This window comes from Python bivittatus, unplaced genomic scaffold, assembly GCF_059951505.1.
Source record: "Python bivittatus isolate LINGU-HERP-01145 unplaced genomic scaffold, Pbiv_v1 ctg000430_np1212, whole genome shotgun sequence".
NCBI lineage: Eukaryota > Metazoa > Chordata > Lepidosauria > Squamata > Pythonidae > Python > Python bivittatus.
This window is the reverse complement of record NW_028277071.1, coordinates 3,761,193-3,786,090: the sequence shown is the minus strand read 5'-3', so window position 1 is coordinate 3,786,090 and position 24,898 is coordinate 3,761,193. Positions and strand designations below refer to the sequence as shown.

Here is a 24,898-nt window from a genome sequence, read left to right as displayed (position 1 = left end):
TTGCAGGACACGCAGCCTTTCATTTTGAGATTAGTGCACATTATAACATTAAAAACCAATATTCACACAGCATTGCCTTCTTGATTTCCTATTCCCTTTCACTCTGATTAGGGCTCTGAGTAATTATCTAACATTTCAAAGAAAAAGGTTCTGAAGTGAACTTGGAAGAGATTATCACAGCTACTACCTTCTATGTCACCTTGATGTGCTGATATGAGGAAAGAATGCAGAACCCCAAAACTGCAAGAAACCAAATTGGTAAGAGTAACCAACTGGGCTTTATTCAGAGGGTCTGGTATAAAACTCAGTTTCATTTCTTTATTAATTGCTCTTTCCTATTCAAATCAGGTCTCAGAATAATGATATACCATTTCGGGGAAAAGATGCAGCCCAGTAATCCAGCTGTTGAAGCCAAAATGGAAAAGAACTCCACAGCCACCATGTACTTCCCTTTGGTGCTCAGATAGGTGGGAACAAAAGATATCCAGACACTACAAAAGACCAACATGCTGAAGGTGATAAATTTGGCTTCATTAAAGCTGTCAGGTAACTTCCTAGCTAGGAAGGCTACTGTGAAGCTGAAAGAAATCAAGAACCCCAGAAAACTAGGAACAGTATAAAAGATAGTGGTTGAACCTTCATTACATTGCAGGACAATTTCTTCAGCCATGGAGTGCATGTCAGAATCTGGGAATGGGGGAAACATTGCCAACCACACTACACAAATGGTGAATTGTGCTAAGGAGCAAGATAGGGCAATGGTGTTGGCCAGCCTTTTCCCCACCCATTTCCTCATTTGGGAGCCTGGCTTGGTGGCCATGAAAGCAAGAACCACAATGGTTGTTTTCCCCAATATGCAAGAAAGGGCTACAGAGAAGATGATACCAAAAGCAGTTTGTCGCAAGAGAGATTTCACTTGGTCAGGTTGTCCAATGAAGAGCAAAGTGCAAAGGAAGGAGAGCAGGAGAGCAATGAGAAGAATGAAGGTGAAGTTCCTGTTGTTGGCTTTGACTATGGGGGTGTCCTGCTGTTTAATGAAGATTCCCAGCACCAACGTTGTGATGAAAGAAAAGTCAAGACTAACAGTGGCCAAGGTGATTCCCAGTGGCTCACTGTAACACAAGAATGTTGTTCATCCATCCATCCATCCATCCATCCATCCATCCATCCATGGAAGATCGTTCATCTTACAAAAGAAAGGCTGATCTTTTCTTTATTGAGTTCTGCATTAATCGGAAGCCATAATCTGGAACAATCTAGAACAAGGCAGATTAGACATTTATTTTTGGATGTTCAGAAATATCCTTTCATTTTTGGTATTTATACAGCAATATTATTGCTTCGGTCACTACATTAAGTCCAAGTCAGTTGTAGGAGGTTGAAGTATTAGTATTTTAAACCACAGTTAAGAAGTCTGAATAGAGTTGCACAAGACAACTCTTACCCATCTGGTTTGAAATTTTCCCTTTTGCACACGGAAGGCAATCATAACAGCAAAATGGCCTCCTGTCTATTTTCTTCTTACTGTAGCCTGAATAGCAATTGTCACTGCATACAGAAAGAGGTAGAACCTTTCAAGAAGTGAAACCAGGATTTATTAAAATTCATAAGTTTTATTTCAGAAAATTCTATTTCAGTGTGGGTTTTACTTTTAAATAATCAATGTAGGATGTAGCTATCCTGAAATCTCCTTACATTTTACAGCAATTATATTAAATGAATGGAAGGATTGCAGGAAATGAGAGCTGGAATCAAAACTGAAGGTAGGAACACTAAGGATTGGAGGCATGAAAATAGCATCATTTTGGCTAGGTGAAAGTAAAGATCCAAAAGAACTTTTTCCTGTGCATGAATTAACTGGATGAATTATTTTTTTCCCCCCTGAATTTCAATTCCTTTCTCTAGTTTGGCCACAGCAACAGGTAGGTCTTCTGTCTGGACCACGGTTGGCATGGTCCCTGACACAGGATTCCCCCATTTCTTTTTTCCTTCCCACCCATGCCAGGAAAGTAAGCACCAATTGCTTTCCTTTGGGAAGGACTAGTGGAAAAACAGCCATACTAGGAGTACCAGTTTTATTTTTCTTCCTGTCATTTTGGGCATAAAGAGGAACTTGGCATTATCTCAATCCATCTGTCCATGCATCCATGCATCCATCCATCCATCCATCCATCCACGGTACTTATCTCTCTATCCAGCATTTTGCCATTGCTCTGCTGATTCATTTTTTTAAACCATCATCACTTCACCATTCCACTGCTGAACACCTCCCACCCCATAATAAAGAGGTTTATTATAATAAATCAGGCAGCCCAGAATCCCTGTATGAAAGAACATTGAGGAAAGTAAGCAGAGCCTGAGGATAGTGTGGGGGGATCCTTGCCTGTTGGAATAAAATGCTTGCTTATCAGAAACTTGATTCAGGCTTCTGCAGTGTGGCCAGGCCAGTGGCCGACACACGAACCAGAAACCTAGGATGAGGGAAGGCACCAGATAATAAAAGCACCTAAAAGCACGATAAGGCGATCACTGCTTGAGAAATACCTGATGCCACGTAAGCAAGTAGGGAAACGTATAACCATGACAGGCTATACAGGAAACATAGAATAAACCAATAGTGTTGCTTAAAGCTGTTGCATGACTATAAAAGGCTATATGCCCCCACAACCTGCCCCCACAACCTGCTTCCTGACTTGTAATACCCAATAAAAGAGTAGTTCAGAACACGCTCTGGGCTCACTCACCTCGAGGAAAACCTGCGTGTTTGTCTTCACTCTCGCCTGTCGAGACCCCATGAGTGGCCCACCCTGATGCGGACTGCAAAGCCGCATTGTGGTGACCCCGACGTGATCGCGTGACTTCACGAGGTGCGTCTCGGACCGTCCTTACTTATTCGCTCGAGGGGAGCTGTGCACTCGTCCCGTCTGAAACACGGCTGGATATTCGTAAGTATGGGCGGAAAATTCTCTCAACAACAGACAGCGCATCTGAAGGAATTGAGGGAATTAACCGAATCTTCCTCTAAAATTTCTTCAAACGGAGGCAAAACCCTCCCCCGTTTGAAAAACAAAGAATTAATTGGCCTTTTGTCTTACATTTGGCAACAATGTCCATCATACCCTGAAAAAGGGTCACTGAAAATATCCACATGGACAAAATTGGGGGAATACTTCCACGCGGCCCCTAGGGCCCCGGTCCAAATTCTGACCTCATGGCGTGTGGTCATGGAATGCTTAATGATTCACCATAAATTCGAAAACCAAATGCCGGCAGAACCCATACCACCCCCGTATGATTCTGTTAAAAATTCTCCGGCCACTTTACTTCCCATGTCAGCAGGTTCTGGGTGCCTTGATCCAGCCAATGGTCCCACGGCTCCCATGGCTCCAAGCTCCCCCCTGACTATAAAACCTCAAAGGGGGGGTCACATAATCAGAGCTATGCAGACTGCTCAGCAGTCAGGTCAACTCTCTGCTGAGGATCTTGAAGCGTGTGCAATGTTTCCGGTGACCTGGGTGGTGCCCGCCGGAGCTGCTGCGGGCGCTCCCGGCCAGCCGGTGCATACGCACATAGATTACAAACAAATCAAAGAGATTAAAAGTGCTGTTAGAGATTATGGCCTGCAGTCGCGTTATGTTATGGGCTTGCTTACTTCGCTTTCTACTGCTGCTGTGGAAATGCTGCTTGCAGATTGGCAGTCGCTTTTTGGCATGATTTTAACCCCTGCTCAATATGTAATTTGGAATTCGGAGTACGGCAAACAGGCTGCCGTTGCCATAAATGCTGGACTCCCTCAAAATGTTACTGCTGACGATGTCCTGGGGACTGGCACCATCAGCACTATTGCACAACAGCAAAACTCCGATAGAGCTGCTTTTCCTATTATTAAAAATTGTGCCTTAGCAGCCTTACGAAAGGTTGATGACAATCAGGGCAAACCTTTGCAAACCTTTTCTAAAATAATTCAATCGCCTACAGAAGACTATTCTTCCTTTATTAGTCGCCTTCAAGTTGCATTAGAACGCCAAATTGACAACGTAGATGCTAGAGGTGAACTGTGTATGAAATTGGCTTATGAAAATGCTAATTCGGACTGTCAAAAGGTGCTCCAGCCCATAGCTAACAAACCTGGCATCACCCTGGCTGATTTTCTCCAAGCATGTCGTATTGTCGGAACCACCAGCCACAAAATGGCTGCGCTGGCCTCCGCCATTACCACAACCTTGCTTCCGCCTTCTTCTTCCTCCCTCGCGCCACAAGACGCACTTCCTGTGTCACGCCCTGCCGGAAATTGCTTCAATTGCGGGAAACCTGGTCATTTCAAATCTCAGTGCAGGGCACCAGGAGGGGGCGCACATCGCAGTTTCTCCCAACAGGCAGTCAAGCCTAAGACCGTTTGTCCAAAATGCAAAAAAGGATTTCATTGGGCCAACCAATGCAGGTCCTTTAATCAAAGTCAGCAGAATTCGGGAAACTGATTGTGGGGCATGCAGCCAGCCCCACCCCCAAGGCTGAATTACCCAATGAGGACCCGTCCCCTCACTCTGTAGAGATGACTGCGGACGAGACCGTGACCTATTCTTTACCCGCTCATGTTTATCATCTTTTTATATCGCCTCGCTTGCCTTTGACATTGCCCCCCGAAATGCCGGTGCTTGTTTTCCCTAACTTGGACCTTACCGCTCAAGGAGTCATAGCTGCCCCCTTTTTGCGCAGTGCTGACTCCTTTTCTGATTTTGCCTTGGCAATTATGGTTAATTCTCCGGTAACCATCAAACAGGGAGATGTGGTGGCGACAATGATCCCCCTTGAGACTTTTTCTGACTGTATGACTATAGAGCAAAACGTCAACTCCAAAAGGCCAGTAGCCAAGTTTAAACTCAATGGACGTTCTGTTTCCGGTCTTCTAGATACCGGTGCCGACGTCTCGGTCATCTGCTCAGCTGAATGGCCCGCCGATTGGCCTACTGACCCTGCCCCATCCGTCAGAGGGGTAGGAGGGATCCAGACGGCTCAGATCAGCTGCAATTGGATCTCAGTCACGTCAGCCACAAGCCCTGTTACCGCTTTCATTAAGCCTGTAGTTTTACCTTTACATACTAACTTGTGGGGACGAGATTTGATGTCCCAATTCCAAACCAAGCTTATTTTGCAATAATGGCTGTTTCAGCTGTTTTGCGGCTGGAATTGCAATCTCAAACTCCAGTCTGGATAGATCAATGGCCGCTCACAGTGGAAAAACTCACTGTATTAAAACAATTGGTCAATGAACAATTGGACAATGGGCACCTTGAGCCCTCTTTAAGCCCTTATAACACTCCAGTCTTTGTAATTAAAAAGAAATCCGGTAAATGGAGATTTCTTCATGACCTTAGGGCGGTGAATGCAATTATCAAACCAATGGGGGCGCTGCAATGTGGCCTCCCAAATCCAAATTTGATTCCTCAAAGTTACGATATGATGATCATTGATCTTAAAGATTGCTTTTTCTCTATACCCTTGCATCCTAAAGATAAACATATCTTTGCCTTTACTGTACCTGCGCTCAATAATTCTCAACCAACTTCTCGCTATCAATGGAAAGTTTTGCCACAGGGAATGCTGAACAGCCCCACCATGTGTCAATACTTTGTATCGCAGGTTTTACAACCCTATAGGGATAAATATTCGTCATTTTTAGTTTATCATTACATGGATGACATTCTGGTTGCTGCACCAGGACCCAAAGGTACTGTCTTAAAAACATTGCCTCACCTACAACACATATTGCAACAAGGAGGATTACATATTGCACCAGACAAAGTACAACTTTCATCACCTTTTCATTATTTGGGACACAAGGTGCTTGAATCACACGCTAACCCCTGTTTGCCGAACATTCAATTGCCACCTGCGCCTACCTTGCTACAATTACAGCAATATTTGGGATCCATCAACTGGATCCGCCCCTATATAGGTCTTTCCACCATTCAACTTTCTCCCTTATTCACGGCACTAACTAAAGGAAAGCAACCTGCAGATGTCATCCCTTTGCAAAAGGAACAATTGGACGCTGTAAAATTAATTAATCAGGCCCTACGTACCAAATGGGTGGATCGCATGAAAGACAACTTGCCTTTCTCTTTGCTCCTACTGAACACGCTGACACTGCCAACAGGTGCGGTGGTTCAGGTGACACCTTCATTGCTAATCCTTGAATGGATCCACCTGTCTCACACGCCTCGTGCAACGCTTACTACTAAACCCGCTCAATTTGCTTCCCTTATTACCAAAGGTCGGCTGCGGTCTAAGGCCCTAGCTGGTGTTGAACCCTCTGTCATTTATGTTCCTTGCTCTCTCTCCACATGGGAGTCACTGCTAGCGGTCAGCGACCACCTTCAGTTTGCCCTCGCTGACTGGCCTGGCACTGTCTCTTGCCATCCACCACCAGACCCTCGGGTACAACTTCTCAGAACCACTCCCTTTATTTGGCAAACTCCTATGTCTCCTTTCCCCATTCATGATGCAGTCACTGTCTTCGCCGACGGCAGCAAAAATCTGGCGCCTGCGCTTGGCAGATTGACGGCCAATGGCACACAAAAACCACCCCTCCACAATCCTCCGCCCAACGGGCAGAGCTTTATGCTTCCATCCTTGCTTTTGAGGCCTTTCCTCATCAATCTTTTAACCTTATTCTCGACAGTTTTTATGTTTCCCAAATTATTTCCTCCATTTATCAAGCCTATTTATCCCCCTCTATCGAACCAACTCTTCTATCTTTGTTTCTGTCCTTACAACACCTCATTTCTAAAAGGACTCATTTTTTCCATGTTGCACACATTCGTAGCCACCAACCGTTCCCTGGTATCCTCCAGGAAGGAAATAGCGTGGCCGACGCTGCGGCCGCGGCTGCATCCTCCTCCCCACTCATTTTTGCCTTTTCCTCACCCACTCCGTGGGAAAGTCATTCCTATTTCCACCAGAATAAAAAGGCGCTCATTAAGCAGTTCAAAATTTCTGCTACAGAGGCCACTGCAATTTTACAGCAATGCCCCACCTGTAGCAAACAAGCGCACTCTGTGCCCATGGGAGTTAACCCCAGGGGGACAGAGTGCAACCAAATTTGGCAAATGGATGTTACCCAATATGCTTCTTTTTCCCCATGGAAGTACTTACACGTTTCCATTGACACTTACTCGGGGTTCATCATGGCCACCCCTCAAAGGGGTGAAGCCTCTAAACACATTATTAATCATTGTATTCGAACCTTTGCAACGCTGGGACGCCCAAAAGAACTTAAAACAGACAATGGGCCTGGCTATACAGGCAGTGCTTTTGCCGCCTTTTGCCAGAAATGGGGAATCACACACAAATTCGGCATACCATACAACAGCAAAGGTCAAGCCATAATTGAAAGAGCAAATCAGACCTTAAAACATGCTCTTGACAGATATATAGAAACCAAGGGGAAAGGGCCCCCTAGCCTCCCAGCGGTGCAAGACATTCTCAACCTTTGCCTCTATACTCTTAACTTTCTCAACTTGACCGGACTACCTGCCACTTCTGCTGCTTGTCGTCACTTTGCCTCACAACCTGCTGCTGACCACCAACGACCACTTGTCTACTATCGTTGCCTGCCAGACCCCGCCTGGAGAGGGCCTGCGCAACTCATCACCTGGGGTCGAGGTTACGCGGCCATTCAGCTTCCCGATAAGGTTCTGTGGGTCCCTGGTCGCTGCGTCCGTCCTTGTCATCTCCCGCTTTCGCCGGACGCCCAAGACGTCCCTCCTCCTCCCCACATAAGAGGCCTTACTGGTGTCACTCCGGAAGCTGACCCTCAACGTACGGCCGAGGAAGAGGACAGCAGGGACAACAGAAGGTAGACCAAGGGAAGGGCCTCAATCAAAATGTCACATCTGCCTCAATTGGGAAGAATACTGTGGTTCCCGGTTGCCCTTCAGCTACTGAGCGTTGCCCTCTGCGCACCTAACTATGCGCAGCACAATCCCCATCAACCCCAGAACCTAACGTGGGCGGTATTGGACGCACACGCAGACATCCTGAACTCCACTTCATCTATGGCGGTGCCGGGGTCCTGGTTTCCTGACCTGTACTTTGACTTTGGAGTGATGATGGACACCACCACTTCTCCCAACAGACCGGGTATGGTTAGCCACAGATGGATCAAGAGATGGCCCCTTTATGTCTGCCCCGGCCATGTCAGGGCAACAACATACCGGAAGAAGTGTGGTGGGGAAAACGATTATTTTTGTGCGGACTGGAGCTGCGTCTCCACGGGAGAAATAACATGGAACCCCCCTTTCAGAGGTGATCTTATTACACTCAGACGGACTGGTGAGAACGTACGATGTGAGCAAAACCAATTTGGAACATATGTTAATTGTAATCCGGTTAAAATCTCTTTCACCACTGAGGGAAAACGACACACGGGGTGGCAGTCAGGGGTCACTTGGGGAGGCCGAGTTCATGATAAAACCGGGGAGCCAGGGAATATTTTTACTATACGCCTAACACAAACCCCCATAGAACCCCCGGTACCGGTGGGCCCCAAGACAATACCAGCCAACCGCAGGGAGCCACCCCCACAACCCACCCCCACTCCCGGGAAAAGTTCGCCTACTTCCATCGGTTATTCTTTTTCCCCTTCACGGAGCCGCCCTGGGAACCCCCTTTGGGACATCGTCACAGCCACCTATCACATGGTCAATGACACCAATCCCAACCTTACTACAGCCTGCTGGTTTTGCTACGATGTTCGACCCCCATATTATGAGGCTGTAGGGCTTGTTTCTCCATACAACACTTCCTCGAATGACAAGGCATGCAGATGGAAACATGGCTCACAAACATTGCAGTCAATCTCAGGCAAGGGAACCTGCCTTGGACAGGTTCCCACACAGTATAAACAATACTGCAACACAACACATAGTGAGGTTGATACAACACTTTTTTACATACCACCCACAGATGGATGGTGGGCTTGCTCTACAGGCCTCACGGCCTGTGCCCATGGTCATGTAATAAGCACCAAAGGTTTTTGCATCCTTGTCCAGGTCATGCCACGCATATACTACCACACAGAAGAAGAAGTTTACAACACTTACTCAGGGTCAGAACTCATAAGACACAAGCGTGAACCCATTTCCACCCTCACAGTAGCTCTCTTGGTAGGACTTGGCCTAACAGGAGCAGGAACTGGGATAGCATCCTTTGCAAATCAGTATGTCCAATATCACCACCTTAGGGCAGCCATCGATGAAGACTTAGAGAGAATAGAAACTTCGATCTCTCACTTACAAAAATCCCTAACCTCCCTCTCAGAAGTGGTCTTGCAGAACAGAAGAGGCCTTGATTTACTTTTTCTAAAAGAGGGGGGGTTATGTGTGGCTTTAAGAGAAGAATGTTGCTTCTATGCAGATCACTCTGGCATAGTGCAGGACTCCATGACCAAACTCAGGGAGGGCCTGGATAAACGTAAAAAAGAGAGGGAGGGTCAGCAAGGATGGTCTCAATCCTGGTTCAACTTTTCCCCATGGTTGACCACCCTGATAGGTACCATAGCAGGACCACTGATATTGCTACTCCTTGCATGTACATTAGGCCCCTGCATTTTATCTCGCCTAACAAAATTTGTGGAAACTAAAATAGGTGCCTTGGAAAATATGGTACTGGAACGCCACCATTACCAACCAATACGGTCTGGAGAAAATATGGAAAAAGCATCCCTCCGCATATTAGACTCTGACGAAGAGTTGGAATCCACCAGTTTTACTTTTAAAACAAAAACGGAGGAGATGTTGGAATAAAATGCTTGCTTATCAGAAACTTGATTCAGGCTTCTGCAGTGTGGCCAGGCCAGTGGCCGACACACGAACCAGAAACCTAGGATGAGGGAAGGCACCAGATAATAAAAGCACCTAAAAGCACGATAAGGCGATCACTGCTTGAGAAATACCTGATGCCACGTAAGCAAGTAGGGAAACGTATAACCATGACAGGCTATACAGGAAACATAGAATAAACCAATAGTGTTGCTTAAAGCTGTTGCATGACTATAAAAGGCTATATGCCCCCACAACCTGCCCCCACAACCTGCTTCCTGACTTGTAATACCCAATAAAAGAGTAGTTCAGAACACGCTCTGGGCTCACTCACCTCGAGGAAAACCTGCGTGTTTGTCTTCACTCTCGCCTGTCGAGACCCCATGAGTGGCCCACCCTGATGCGGACTGCAAAGCCGCACTTGCCAGAGTAAACCAATATTTATATGAGATACAGCAGAAAGGGGGAAACAGTGCTTTTGATGTAGGGAAAGAAAACGTGACTAGAAACAGCCTTCCAACCACCCTAGAGACAGGCTGAGGATAATTTTATTATTTCCTATGCACCCAAAATGGTAGGTGGACCATCCTGCTGCTGGAGGAAGGAAGAAGGGTGGTTCAGCCCTTAGTAGGAAAGTAAAAGGAAAATGAAAAATGTGGGTTAAAAAATAAGAGAAAAAAATTAACATTTGCATGCCTGTTTCAACATACAGCAGACTGTAAGAAAGGAAAGGTTGTTTTCAAGGACTCAAGAGCCGGTAATGATGGACAGTATGCAAGACACATATAGAAGACATTAACCCTAGGAAAGGAACCAGTAACAACTTTAAAAAGAAGATGAATGAGGTGGATATTTCAGTGCCAGCTATGATCAGCCAGTCAGTTAAAGTGATGGTCTTGCCAGCTGTAATGCATGGCTTGGAAATGTGGACATTGAGGATGAGCAAGAAAGAAAAAAGGTAGATAGCTGCAAATTATAAGTATCCAGATTATTACCAAGAATACCACCGAATGCAAGAAGAACTGATCAATCACTTCTGCTTCCAATAGAGGCTGACTACTCCCCAGATACAATGATTAGCAAATGGAAACCTCAAAATCTGGACATGCAGTTCAAGAACAGGGCAGACTGGGGGGAAAAAAATTAATGTTTGACAAGGTTGAAGGAAAATAGGAAGACAATGGATTAGCTGAAAAGATGGGATCAAAACAATTGCTTCAATATCTGTGAAAGACTGATGAGTTATTATGTCAAGATGGTGAGCATTTATCCATATACTTTGCAGGAGGAGAACCTAACTCAGAGACACCTAATAACCATCGACTAGGATATGTCCTCAAGAAAAGATGCCAGCTTGGTTCACACTGCATTTTTCACAACTTGTTTCAATAACACGAACATTCTGTAAAAGTATTCCCCCTTTAAAATTAAAAGGTTACTTCAAATTGCATACAATCCAGATTGAATAAAATCACTGTCACCGTTGGGAAATAAATCTTGGATTTTCCAAACATCCCCTCCCCTCCTCTTATTATCAAAATCTTCATGCACACACAATAGGCATTAAAATTTCAGCAGTTTCACTGTTCAAACTCTGTGAATTATATCATCTCTAGCTGTAAGTACTGTAATGCACTTTCATTTTTTTTAAAACTAGGCCACCTTGAAATGCCAGCAGCAATAGACTCTAGGTATTGAATTAAGTTCTGCTAAAAAGGATAAAGATTTGATGAGGAGATATAACTGAATTATTTTAACCTTTACTATACAGAGGTTTAAGTTTTTGTATTTCAAAATCTCTGGTCACTATTTCTTCATTTTTGCAGTTTTGAACCTGACAACTTGAAGGGCAGGATTTGTTCAAATCTATAATTCTGAAAAAAAGGGAATAAATGTGCACAGTTTGAAATCTGAGCAGGAAATACCTGGTTAAACATGGTGGGCCAGATGATGTCCTGTGCAGAAATGGTGAATACCTTATCTGGAGAAGCCGTTGGGTCTATCTTTCCAACTTTGACTTTAACAAAGGTCTCGTTTGGGAAAGTGACCCAGCTGACAATATCAAATCCAGTCTCCAAGTCCCCATTTTCATTAAAGGAAACTTTCTCTCCTGCAGAGTTATTAAATGAGATGGTTCTCAAATAGTGATGGAGCTAAACAGAAACAGAAGAAGATGGAAGGAAGGAAGGAAGGAAGGAAGGAAGGAAGGAAGGAAGGAAGGAAGGAAGGAAGGAAGGAAGGAAGGAAGGAAGGAAGGAAGGAAGGAAGGAAGGATCAATTGCAATGGTATTAAGTTATAGGTCTTCCATTAATATGAATGGGCACATTAATAGAATTAGTGGTCTTCCACCCTTCATCTATGTTTCTTCCCTGCCACAAATGTTTTGAACCTGCCAAGCACACAGCTGCTGCTGCATCTTAATCCTTTCCTCCATATAGTTGTAGCATTGTTGTACCAATATATTCACAATTAAAAAGGTTTCTCTAAGTCCTGAAACTATGAGGAAAATGGAATGGCAAGAGACTTAAAATCATCACTCCAGTGTTCTCATTGGTCATACCCACAGTACTACAGCTCATTGCATGAGAGATAAGAGCAATGGGAAATGTTCATTCATTCTATTATTACCTGCCACGCTTTTTGATTCAAAAATGTTGGTCTCATAACTTCTGTCCTTGCTCTGGGCTTGGACTTTGGGGAAAGCATGACTTGTAAAGCATGTGCCACAGCATAGACTGCATTATAGATGCTGTAACTCTGCCCAGTCATGGTGGTGTCAAACACAGGCTTAGGAAGGTTCTCAAGCTTCTCTTCTCCAATGCACAGCGTTCCAGTATCTTCATCTAACTTCTCTTTAGGAAAAGAACATTCAAAAACCTGCTCCCAAAACACTCTCATTAAATGGTCTTCCTCTTCTGAAGTTGGGTTTCTAATCCGAAGGAATTTATTGAATCCAGAGATCTCCTTGGAAGAAACTGTAAAAGTTACAACACCATGGAAAAAGTCCATACCCCACAATCTTTGAAAGGGAAGTGATGTAAACTCCATCTGGGCTGGCATAATCCAAACTTTATCTTTTCTCTCGATTGGCATCTCTTCAAATTCTGTATAATAGGGCAACATTCTAACAATGACAGTGACCTGGTTTTCACAATACAGGATAATAACATTGGCAGTGCTCTTCATGATAATCATGTACATTTTACTAAAATCTTTAAATGCACCTGCAATGTCATTAGAAAACGTTTCCTTCACCATCTCTTCCAAGAAATCAAAGCAGATACCTTTCTCAGAAAACAAAGTAACAGCGTTTTTTATGAACCTCTCTCCACTCTCATTACGTTGGAAAATCAGCCCAATCCATGTCCACCTTAAATACAAAAGCAACTGGAGAATAGCCATAATCTGTTGGTCCACATTTGGGAAAAAACGATGAAAGAAAACAGCTTGTATCTCGTCATCTGTCATTGGAGAAGATACATATATGAGCTAAATACAGAAAAAAAAGGAACATGTTTTTCCAAAATGAAATATTCATTATTTTTTAAAATTCTGTTCTTAATTTATGGTCTTCATTGCAAACATTACCAGATTTCTAATCATTTTCAGAAAGAACTGATGTGCTGAATTTTCATTCAATAGCTTTAATAGTAGTATAAGTACAAAGCTGGACACCCCAGAAATGCATTCATTCAGGAAATGTTATACTGAAAATGGACCCCAAATTTTAAGGGCTAAAGCTACTTGGTCTTGGTTAAGGAAGCAGACCCACCCCAGCACTTATCCACTCTTTTCCTCATAGGAAAGGGCAGAGAAATGGAAGAAATGAAGTCATGGTGGGACGCAGATGAGATAGGACAAATAATGCAGGAACATTTTTTGATGTTCAATATCCGCTCTGCCCCTCCTCCAGTTTTGCTTACTTCTCATCTCATAATCTTTATGCATACTGATCATTCAAATATGGATATAAGTTGCAATCGAACAAGTACTGGAAGGGCACAGTGAATGACCTTCCTCCTTTTCATTTAAATTATTTCACATTTTGTTGATGTATCTGCCTCTTCCTTTCCATACTATCTTAACTGAATTTCAGGAGGAGGTATACTACAAATCAAAAACTTTCCCTCCCCACTTTCAAAGAGAAGGAGAAAATATGCAGCTTCCCAGCAACAAACATTGTGTGACCTGAAATGCAACCGGTGCTAAATCTTTGGATCACTTTTGTATCCAATGTAGAGCAGCCACATTGGGAAATAGCTTTGTCCCCCAGGCTATCAGATTCTAGAATGAATGTGTATAGAATGTATATTTTACAGTAATTATGGTATCTTGATGGTACTTCTAGTGTCTGATTGTAATTGTGAGCCAACTGCAACGGAATTTCATTTTATTATCTACTTGGTGTATAGTGTATAATGGAATGACAATAAAGTTATTATTCTATTCCATTATTCTATCTTTCCGTTTCCAGAATTTGGGAGAGGCTAAAACGCTGTCTTATGCTTTAAAGAGACTAATTTCAGGTATCAAATGGCCCACAGTGCTACCATATTCAACGTGCCATGGAAATGCTGATACCATATTCTAGCTGATTGAATTCCCATTTCTACTTAGGATTTATTAACGCATCAATTTTTCTGATTTAAAAAGAAGGAGAAGAAGAAGGAGAAATTCTTGAAATATCATAATACTCTGTGTTTACCAAATATTAGAAAATATTGGCAAAAATATGTATTAAGCAATATACTAAGTCAGCCAGCTATTTATCTTTCAGTTCTGCTCTTTTTCCTAGCTACCCTCATGCTTTTCACAGTCCAGTAAAACAGCTGTGTTTGGGTGTGGTATAAAGGAATTAATGGTAACTCATCCCCAAACATTTTATTTAACTTTCTATGCAGTTATCTTCCATTTGTACTACATCACTTTTTTATTATTGTAATTATTATGGAACATTGGAAGGAAGGAAGGAAGGAAGGAAGGAAGGAAGGAAGGAAGGAAGGAAGGAAGGAAGGAAGGAAGGAAGGAAGGAAGGAAGGAAGGTCATTCTGCCATATAAAAATGAAGATAACTCTTCCCAAATAATAATACATTGAATTGCTTAATCAGGTCCATGAATCATAATATTATTATTAAAACATGGTGAGAAAATGTATTGATGAAAATGTATTGGCATTTTTATACAGTGCATTTGAAAATAAGCCAAGGAATCATAATATTTTAATTGGTTTGGATTCAGACTGAGGAATAAATCAAGTACAGTACCTAAAAATACCCATGTCATCTGGCCACCACATTCTTTGTTCATCCCTGTTTGGATTGCCACTTTATTTCCAAACCACAAAATGTTATACATAAGAAGAATTATTTGTTGATTATTTGTTGTTGTTTTATAAACAAAACTTTGTAAATGTAACAGGGGAGGGGGTAAGTGTTTTCAGACTTGCAAGACTCTGTTACTGTAACTGTAAAATAAAAGTAGTATTAATATTCATGATTTTGGTTTCCTGGTCTGGACTATCTCGAAGGTTGACATCAGTCTTATAAGTCTGAAAGTGTTTCCCCCTCCCCTGCCTTTACAATCCAGAGTACTAGAGAAGGTCAGTTCTGAGACACTTTCTCAAATTACATTTCTGGTTTGGGCTCAGATTTCATTTAACAGGCAGTTGTCTAGGCTGTGGCTCTTCCTTCTGTCTCTCAAGGTTATTCTCACAGCCCATTACACTTATTTCAAGAGCAAATTTTACCTGGGGCATCTTGTAGACATTCAAAATGTTTGCCATGAAGGGACAGATGTGAGAGTTAGGTCCTGCAATAACAGATACTGCCCAGTCCTTGGTATCACATTTGTAATTGGGGATGAATCTGTCCCATGTTGAGAGAAGCTCCACTGAAGCTAAGTAGGTCCATTTCACCATGAAATAACTATTAGAGATGTGAAGACCCAGAGTCATGTTGGATAAGATGTGATGGTTTGCATTGATCTCCTTTACAGCAAAAACCAAGGCCAGGATATGTTGGTAGTTCTGTAGGGAAAATCTGCAATGAGCGATATATTCCAAGTCATGTTTCTTCTTTTAAAGAATGTGACATTACATGAACTTTGTTTCTAATTCAGCTAAACGCTATATTAAAAAAAATAGATTGTATAGTACTGTGCAGGAAATCATGTAAATGCACTAGGACTCACAAACCTTTTCCATTTCTACAGATGCACTGAACCATATGAGCAATGTGTAAATTACATGACCACCAAATGTACAATTTTCTAATGGAACAGTATGAAATCTGATGAGATACTTGTATAGTAATTGAAATATTCTGCCAAGATATTTCACAGTATCCTAAAACATTATTTTTAATTAAAGGGAAAATGTTCTTGGAGAAAACAAAACAAAACATTTTTTTTTCCAGTGGATCTAGACTGACTGTTATGATTCCTTTCATTTCTTATAAACAGTTTTCGTTAGAAAACAGATGAATTGCTTGAAGGAACATGAATAATAATATTATGATCTACCTGTACTTTTTAGACCTACTTCTACTCTTGTATCTTTGGTTCTTCCAGCTTCCCCTTGGATTTCTTTTTTTTTGGGGGGGGGGGATGTGCTTTGAACCAGGCCTGAGGACAAATGTTGTATGTCACTATTTTTTCTGGGATCACGATAGACCTTCAGAGGGTTACCTTATCCTAGGAAAAGTTGTAGCTGTTTCATTAGGGCAGACAGTCCCTACTTTTGTTCACCATTCATATTGAAGCAGTTGTCTGGAAACAAATTCAAAGTGCTACACAGCACAATTGTTCCTTAATATTCAGAGAAACAATAAAGACATTAAATGTGGATGTTCAATTAAGTACAAAAAATAATTCAGTAGTACAGCATTGATGATTCATTCCACAGTAAGTAAATGAGAAAAGCCCAATGTGGAAATTGAATAAAAACACTGGGGTGACATCTGTCATAAGTCTGTGTGTGTGTGTGTGTGTATGTGTGTGTGTGTGTGTGTGTTTGTTATTTGCCAGATAAGGCATATCAGTGGGGATCAATATATATTAGCTTAAGAACGAAGGAACTGACTGGCAAGAAACAGGAGAAATAATTTGTGTGGCAAGTAATAATAGTTATTAACTCAGTCCAGGCATCATGTTAGAGAAAGATGCCTGGTTTGAGATGTGCTACAGTTAGGAAGAGAAAGTCTTTACATGAGTTCATCAACCAGTTCTTCAGATGGATGCCTTGTGAAACCCACTGGGTCAGATATCATGTAGAACTGAGATAGTATACCAGCCATTATGAAATCCCCTGACAGAAAATACTTGTGCTTAATAAGGTGAGGTTTCCCCACAGCACATACTGTAGTAGCAGGAATAAGGCAGGTAACTCCTGGAAGGAACACTGCCATTACTGCCATGAAAAATAACATCTTTGAGAAATTGTATGTCACCACATATGAACCAGTTCCATCTGCAACATATATATATATCCGAATTAGAATAGTCTGCATATATATTCTTTCTCAAAGAGCAGATTGTTACATCTCTAGCTTTTTTTTTTTTTTGCATTGTCCCTTGGAATTCCTCAAGGATTTTAGAAGAAACTACTTTACAATTATAGGGGAAATCAGTGGATCAGTGAAACTCCTTGGAGACTTTGAGTAGAAACTAGAATGATATTTATGGGCTTGGTGGAAAAAGGCTCATTACTGAAAACAGTATAGGAGCTAGAGAAAAAAAGAAAAGAAAAGAAAAATGCCAATGAACAAATGCCAAACAGGAAACATTTTTCTAGTTCTGTAACTGTAAAGATAGAGTTCTCTGGAACAATAGAACGACCCAACTTACACTGGCTGGATTCTAGGAAGTACATTAAAACATTACTTTGCCAAAGAGCAAAAGAGAAGTGGAGCCATCATGTTATAGGCTCCCACCCCCCTTTATGTATTGTTTGGACAGGTCCTTAAGCACGTGGGTTATTGTATTTATCACTTAATTATCTCATGACATTTGCTTTTAACCTTCCAAATGGGAACAGGTCTGTGAGCTGTTCAGAGTTCTTTGGAATGGGAGCAGACTGTAATGTCTAGTAAATAAGCAAATAATAAAGAAATATCATTGGAGACAAGTTTTGAATTGGGTTACATTTATAAAGTGAAAAAAATTCAGAACAGGAATTTCTAAAATCTGGGAGAGCCATATTTTTCAACAATGTTTTTACTGCAAAGTAAAAAAGCTGATTGGTTCTTTTCACTCATTTCAAATGATTTTCAATCAATATCCTCATAGTCATATGATGTGGGCCATAAATTTCTTTCCAGCTTGGTGACTAACATGAGCCTCCACCTTATCAAACCAATCAACTTATCCACAATTGATATTTTATAGCCCTGCAACAAGGCCTCTTGATCAGTGATGTGGGAAATGGAAAGAGTGGACCCATCCTTCAGACTACTCCTTCCTATTTAATGTGGAATTTAATTGGTGCTACAAATCTTTGACATTTTATCATATGTACAAAAATAACTGTGATCAGGGTCTATTTAATAAAGCTAGGGTGGGCAATAATGGTCATTTGAAATCCTTTATTTCTGTTTTGTCCTATACTAGTACTCCTTTGACCTCATGGGCAAATAAATGGGAGTGTGTGAGAACATTCAAATATCAAAATAACTCTTGGGAGTTTATTTACTTTAAAATTTATTCCCTCCCTCCCTCCCTCCCAGCTTTCTTGCTTTCTTACTTCTTTCTCCAGTGAAATGAAAAGAATCTGTTGGCGGTTTTCAATATATTCTAAATGTTTACTTTCACAAACTTCAGTAATTAATGAACTATATATTTCAAGATCTTTTACCTTCTCAGGTGAAAATGCAAACTGTATTTGTAATTTACCATGGAACTAAATATTGAGCTTTATTTTCTTTAGTATTCATAAAATCCTGCTCCAGAGATGAATCCCCAAACAGATTTTTTCCCCCTACTGAATGTTCCCAGTTGCCCATGATCACCATTTTGGGGTTTGCCAACTTTTGTAGTATTTCAGGTAGATATGGATAGGGGGTGTTTAATTTTGATATTGGTAGGGTAACAGAAACATTGCTCTAGAAAATATGGCCATGTTTTAGAAGTATGGTACTTGTTTTGACTTTGTAGATAGATATTTTAGTGACACTGATAAAATGGCAAAAGACATTTTGAAGACAAGAGATCTGGATCATGAAAGTAGATGGAAACTTTACATCACTTTTCTTTCTAAGAAACTGGGCCAGGCATTTCCTCCATGATAGTATATCTTTGACAATTCATTCTACTAGGATTCCAGGCTTCCATAAGGATGAGGAAACCTATATGAAATAAAGGAGATACCTTCTTGAGAGAAATATGGCAAATATTTAATTGTTTGCTGCCTATGTCTACCATAAACAGAGTGGAAGAGAATATCTGCACTTCAGTGGAGAAACCAGAGATCTTCCCCATGACTGGTTTTGAAATGCACATGATGGCTCATGGTTACAGTGTCCACAGTGCTATCTAGGAAACTGCATGTGCATTGAATGCCCTGTACCGTTCCTTAGGTGGGTGATGTAGAAACATCTTAATCAAGAATAATAGAAGGTAATCTCCTAAGAAGACAGCTTCTTCTTTCTCACTTTCTCCTCCTCCTCCACCACCTCCTCCTCCTCCTCCTCCTCCTCCTCCTCCTCCTCCTCCTCCTCTTTTAGTCAACTACTAAAGTAGGTTGTATGGATGTCAGACTGTTCAATTTTGGCCAAATCTGATCCTACGTTCTCTAATTCACCCAATGTAGGAAATTTCCCAAATTTCATGAACCTGGAATGCATGCTTACTAAAAAGATTATAATGGAAAGGACCTCCAAATTTTTTCAAAGGTATCCCTTTTAAGATCAACAATGTGACTAACGTTTCATTTGAACATGTGTTTGTACAGTGTCCTATAATGGTTCTTTACAGGTGTTAACTCAACTGTGAGACAAGATTTAGTATTCTCAGATGTTCATATTGCTTTTGAACAATATCTCCATTTCACTGAATTAGACATCTGGACAAGAGACTTTCTTTGATACTAGAAGGATAAACATATTGATATCGATTAGTTATGTATGATTATAATGAAATATGGTTACCATTATTGCAATATTTATGCAGAAATATACGCCCATGTATTTATGAATATATGGCTTGAATTTTTATTTCATATAGTTTTCTTTCATTTTCCTTTTTTTAAATTAAGCTGGGTATTATTTTTACTATTTTATTGTGTTTATAAGAGCAAAATGACAATGGTGATGATGATGATATCTTCATTCACAGCCTTGAAGTTTCTAATTTTTCCACAAAGCCTCATATCTCTGAGTGCCCAGAGTCACATACTGAGAAATATGGAAATCAATAAAAATCAAATAAATAAAAATAAATATTTCTCCATATTAAAATCACCTTTTCCTTCTTTCCTTTAATAAGAAATTTGATTTTCTAGGAAGTTAGTTGCCCAGCTACTTATCCATAAATTATCATTATTATTTAGACACATTATTTACCTGGTGTTTCTCATTCACTTCTTCAGGAAAACCTGAGAGCAGCTATTTCTCCAGCAGACTAAAGCTAGCACTACAAGAATTTATAATTTAGAGCCATACTTCATTTTTCTCTCTTTATTAGTTGTTCCTTTTTGTTCAAGTCTGGCCTCAGCACAATAACATAGCATTTAGGGGAAAAGATACAGCCCAGTAATCCAGCTGCAGAAGCCAAAATGGAGAAGATCTCCACAGCCACCATGTATTTGCCCTTGGTGCTTAGATAGGCAGGAACAAAGGATATCCAGACACTGCAAAAGACCAACATGCTGAAAGTGATAAATTTAGCTTCGTTGAAGCTGTCAGGTAAATTCCTAGCTAGGAAGGCCACGGTGAAGCTGACCGCAGTCAAGAACCCCATAAAGCCAAGGACAGTATAAAACATAGTGGTTGAACCTTCATTACATTGCAGGAAAATTTCTTCAGCCATGGAGTAAATATCTGAATCTGGAAATGGGGGAGAAATTGCCAACCACATAGCACAAATTATGACTTGCACCAGGGAGCAAGATAGGACAATTGTGTTGGCCAGCCTTTTCCCCACCCATTTCCTCATTTTGGAGCCTGGCTTGGTGGCCATGAAAGCAAGAACCACAATGGTTGTTTTCCCCAATATGCAAGAAAGGGCTACAGAGAAGATGATACCAAAAGCAGTTTGTCGCAAGAGACATTTCACCTGGTTAGGTTGACCAATGAAGAGTAAGCTGCAAAGGAAAGAGAGCAGGAGTACAATGAGAAGAAAATAGGTGAGGTTCCTGTTGTTAGCTTTGACTATGGGGGTGTCCCGCTGTTTAATAAAGATCCCCAGCACCAAAGCTGTGATGAAAGAAAAGAAGAGACTTAGAGTGGCCAAGGTGATTCCTAATGGTTCTTCATAGGACAAAACATTTACACTCTTCAGAATGCAAACCGTTTGAGCTTTGTTTGGATATTGATCTTCTGCACAGTGAAGACAGTCATCTGCATCTGAAAAATAAAACACTGTTGTCTGTCTATTAAAATTCTATGAGTTAGATCAATGTTCCTTAAAGTGTGGTCCAAGGACTCCTGGGGTTCCCCCAAGACCTTCTCACGGTACATCAATTCAAAATTATTTGCCACATATTAAGGATATTTTCAAAAAATTAAAAATTTAAGACATCACTCTTCTCATTAGCTTTTTTTTATTATTTGTTAAAAATATATAAGGTTTTTCATGAAAAATATTTTATTTAGGCTAATATGTAATGGAATTAATAGTGTTATTCTTTTTTAGTTATTCTTACATGATTCAATAAATAAGCATTTTACAAATTCATCAATTTTAATATTTCATATTGTAAATATTAATAAATATAGCCCATAAAATTAAAAGCTCTTTTGGTGTCTTCCATAATTTTTAAAAGTGGGAAGGACTTTGGTGAGCAAAATGTTTAAGAAACATTGAGTTAGATGAATTGTGAGTTAAGGAATGTTTTTTTAATTCCAAATGAAGTTATGCTGTGAAAAATGTAGGCTATTTCTAATTGTAATTCAAATGGATTTTCATTTATGTACTGTGAATAGATGTACAGATACACACACACACACACACACAAACGTTAACCCCCCAAAACATCTAAAACAGCTGTGGATAAATATCCTGGACAGATCCCAAAGGGAGTAGCCTTTGGTTGATTCAGCCTTAACCTTTTTATGTACATAACAACAGCAGAATAGAGATGGCAAAAGGACACCAGGAGATTCCTCCTCTATAATGTAACATGAAATAAACAATTTGGTGGATGGGGATGCTGCTGCTATAGGAATAAAAAGAATGAGAGAGAGAGAGAGAACTCCACACCTCATTGTTCATAAATTCAGAATAAGAAAACAGTGAATATAACAGTTGAAATTTTCTCTATCTACTCCCTCAGAAATAGCACACATATTCTTGGCTGCCCATGGTATTATCAGGAGTCTTCTCCAACACCAAAGTTCAAAAACATCAATACTCTTCTTATCCTGCTTCTTCAAAGCCCAACTGTTGCTTCCATAGAGTGTCAGAGGGAATACCATGGCTTGCATGATTCTGATCTTTCTAAGTGTAGACACATCACAGCATTTGAATATCTTTTCCAAGACCTTCATGGCTACTGTACCAAATGCTACAGTGTGGTGTATTTCTTAAGTGCTTCTTCCTTTACTGTTGATGGTTGATCCTAAATACAGAAGCTATCCACCACTTCAATATCTTCTTTGCCAGCTCTAAGGCTTGTTGTTGTACCTGTTCTCATCAGCTTGGTCTTCTTTATGTTTAATTTTAATCCCATTTTTTCACTGTGCTCCTTAACTTGTATTACTAGAGTTTTCAGATCCTTTACATTTTTGGCTATCAGGGTAGTGTCATCAACATAGTGTAGACTATTGATGTTTCTGCTTCCAATTTTAAAACCTTGCTCATCTTCTTCCGACCCAGCTTCCTTTAATATATATTCTGCATATAGGGTGAATAAATGGAAGGAGAGTATACAGCTTTGTCTCACACTTTTCCCAACCTGAAGCCAATCTTTTTCACCATGTTCATACTGTGGCTTCCTGACCTGTATATACGTTTCTCATGGGAACAATGAGATGATCTGGGATTCCCATTTTTCTGAGCACATTCCACAGCTTGACATGATCAACACGATTAAAGGCCTTTCTATAACCAACAAAGCATATAATGGCTTCTTTTTGGTATTCTTTGTCTTTCTCAATTATCCAGTGTGCATCAGCAATAATGTCTCATGCTCCTTGGCCTTGAACATCTGGCATCTCTTTTTCTATATAGGGTTCTAATCTGCATTGGATGATCCAAAGCATTACTTTGCTAGCATGTGAAATTAAGGATATTATACAATAGTTGTACCCTCTGTTAATTCTCCTTTTTTGGGGGTATTGGAATGTAGAGTGACCTCTTCCAATCTGTTGGCCACTGTTTCGTTCCCAGATTTCTTGGCATAGCTTGGTTAGAAACTTGACTGATTCTCCTTCTGATGCTTGCCATATTTCAGTGGGTAATGACCAGACTGCTGATCTAACTTCATCTTCTAATACTGGAAGTTCTTGTAAGTAGGAAATATTTTCTAAGGTATCTTGTATGTTGACATTTCTACTGTATGGTGCTTTTTCATTCAAAATCTTTGGTTCTGTACTGTTGAGCTAGCAGACTGTGTTCTTCACAAACAATCAACTGCCCACCAGCTTCACAGATCCTCTCTTGGGCCAAAGATCTATTTGCTTTCCATGTTTGACTTCTGAGACTAAACATGTGGCTTTCTCCTCTTAGGTTCTCTCCAAGGTGACAATTCTCTAATCTGGGAAGTTGCTGAAAAACCAAAAAAAAAAAAAAAAAAAGCTGTGCTATAAAGCTTTTGAGTATTCATTTTGGTATTTTCAGGAAGCCCTCAAGATCAAAGATCCCTGTTTAGAAATGTCAAGAAATCCTTCTATGTATAATTCTCCCTTGTATAATTCTCACAACACTTTCCCTGAATTATAATAAACTTTTTAAATGGTGGGTCAATGTGGCTCAAATATGAATTCTTTGGATTATACAAAAAAAAGTATCAGAATATATATACATATCTGTTACCTGTTTGGTTTGCAATCTTTCCTTTAGGACAACGAAGGCAATCATAGCAGCAGAATGGCGTCCCTTCTACTTTTATCTTGCTATAACCTGGAGAGCAATTGTCATTGCAAACAGAAAGGGGCAAAGTCTATTGGAAATTAAAAAATTGAAAGCTAAAATTATTCTTTAACATTCAAAAATCATTGTCATTCAGGAACTTGCATATCATAAAACTTGTTACCTCATCAAAGCTTACTTGCTCCTTGCAATTAAACCAGGTAGCTCTCCATATACTGTACTGTGCAAAAGTTTTAGGCAGGTGTGAAAAAATGCTGTAAAGTAAGAATGCTTTCAAAAAATATATATTGAAATTGTTTATGTTTATCAATTTACAAAATACAAAGTGAGCGAACAAAAGAAAAATCTAAATCAAATCAATATTTGGTGTGACCACCCTTTGCTTTCAAAACAGGATCAATTCTTATACTTGCACACTTTGTACGCTTGCACAAAGCCAGGGATCTTGTAGGATTAGAGTCAGGTGTATTATTAACCAATTATACCAAGCAGGTGCTAATGATCATCAATTTCATATGTAGGTTGAAACACAGTCATGAACTGAAACAGAAACAGCTGTGTAGGAGGCTTAAAACTGGGTGAAGAACAGCCAAACTCTGCTACTAAGGTGAGGTTGTGGAAGACAGTTTCATGTCACAGGTCATACAACATGGAAAGACTGAGCACAGCAACAAGACACAAGGTAGTTCTACTGCATCAGCAAGGCCTCTCCCAGGCAAAAATGTCAAAGCAGACTGGGGTTTAAAGATGTGCTGTTCAAGCTCTTTTGAAGAAGCACAAAGAAACGGGCAACGTTGAGGACCGTAGACACAGTGGTCAGCCAAGGAAACTTAA

General features: G+C 40.6%; 1 protein-coding gene and 1 pseudogene across 1 annotated transcript in view; both read right to left on the bottom strand.

Annotated features, from left to right (window-relative positions):
* Positions 1 to 310: 310 nt before the first annotated feature.
* LOC148215282 (vomeronasal type-2 receptor 26-like) lies at positions 311 to 17,226 on the bottom strand (annotated as a pseudogene).
* A 3,250-nt stretch (positions 17,227 to 20,476) lies between these two features.
* The window catches only part of LOC103054450 (uncharacterized), a 66,825-nt gene continuing 62,403 nt past the window's right edge, over positions 20,477 to 24,898 (bottom strand). Inside the window, exons 14-15 of the mRNA XM_088144018.1 lie at positions 24,008 to 24,134; positions 20,477 to 21,378 (exon numbers count right to left, since the gene is read on the bottom strand). Of these exons, the coding sequence (XP_088000144.1) occupies positions 20,477 to 21,378; positions 24,008 to 24,134 (1,029 nt within the window). The remainder of the gene's footprint in view (positions 21,379 to 24,007; positions 24,135 to 24,898) is intronic.